At 53.0% G+C, this 1,311-nt stretch overlaps 1 protein-coding gene across 1 annotated transcript in view; it reads right to left on the reverse strand.

The window, feature by feature from the left end:
- The window catches only part of UBE2S (ubiquitin conjugating enzyme E2 S), a 9,338-nt gene extending 8,101 nt beyond the window's left edge, over positions 1 to 1,237 (reverse strand). The window contains exon 1 of the mRNA XM_042783195.1: positions 1,150 to 1,237. Within this exon, the coding sequence (XP_042639129.1) occupies positions 1,150 to 1,237 (88 nt within the window). The remainder of the gene's footprint in view (positions 1 to 1,149) is intronic.
- Positions 1,238 to 1,311: the final 74 nt, after the last annotated feature.

The raw sequence follows: 1,311 nt of genomic DNA on the forward strand, positions 1-1,311 counted from the left end.
GTGGTGTATTCATATATCAAAAGCCAAACTCACTGCCATCGAGTCAATTCCAACTCACAGTGACCCCCACTGGGTCTCCAAGGCTGGGACTCTTTACAGAAGCAGACTGCCTCATCTTTCTTCCATGGAGTGGCTGTTGAGTTTGAACTGCCAAACTTTTGGTTAGCAGCTGAGTGCTTTAACCACTGCACTAGCAGATCTCCTATCATAATATTAGAATTAGAATATATTATCATAATAATAGAACCACGCTCACTGCCATCAAGTCAATTTGGACTGACAGTGACCCCACATTACAGGGTAGGACTGCCCCACAGGTTTTCTAGGCCGTGATCTAGGGGGGAGCAGGTCACCAGATCTTCCTGCCACAGAGCTTCTGGCTGGGTTCAAGCCTCCAAACTTTCAGTTAAAAAACAAACCCACTGCCATTGAGTCAGTTCCAACTCGTAGTGACCCCCTTGGGTTTCCCAAGCTGTAAATCTTTACAGAAGTAGATTGCCCCCTCTTCCTCCAGCAGAGCAGCTGGTGGGTTTGAACCTCCAACCTGCTGGTTAGCAGTCAGATGCCTTCCCCCTACACCATCAGAGCTCCTTAACCTTTCAGTTCAGAGCCAGGTATTTAACGACTGTGCCACAGGGCTCCTTCCTGCAAAGATTGGAAAAAACAAAAGGAAACAACCGAAGCTCATTGTGATTGAGTTGATTCTGACCCACAGCCCCCATTGGGTTTCCAAGGCTGCACACCTTTACGGAAGCAGACTGCCCCGTCTTTCTTCCCCGGAGCCGCTGGTGGGTTTGACCCACCGACCTTTTGGTTAGGCGCCGAATGTCTTAACCGCTCCATCACCCAGAGTCTTCCTGTAAAGATTACAGTCTGGGAAGCCCCATGGGGCGGTTCGCCTGTCATGTGGGGTCTCTCGGTGGCACCGAGCACCAGCAGTCTCCAGAGGAACAAACACATCAGGTAGGTCTTCCTCAGGTCCAAGCCCCAGCCATTAGCTTCACAGCCATGCGCCTAAGCACGGCCCCACCCGGGCTCCTGGGACGTTCATCCAGAAACATCACAGCCACACCCACACCCCTTCTGGGGGCACTTCACACAGTCGGCTGGCTCCCAGCTGCAGCTCTCAGTGTCTCTCGATGAGCGCACCCCAAAGCTCCCTCAGCGTTCTCCGGCCCACGGCGCCCAGCAGGCTGTTCCAGGCTGTGGTGGATGCCGCGTGGGCATCCTTGGGCATTTTTCCTCAGGGGCTGCTGGGCCCATGTCTGTTCTGGTTCCCTAGTGCCACTCTGACAAGAATATACCACAGAT

This window comes from Orycteropus afer, unplaced genomic scaffold (assembly GCF_000298275.1).
Source record: "Orycteropus afer afer isolate SDZICR_OR568_19922 unplaced genomic scaffold, OryAfe1.0 scaffold00726, whole genome shotgun sequence".
In the NCBI taxonomy this organism is placed as follows: Eukaryota; Metazoa; Chordata; class Mammalia; order Tubulidentata; family Orycteropodidae; genus Orycteropus; species Orycteropus afer.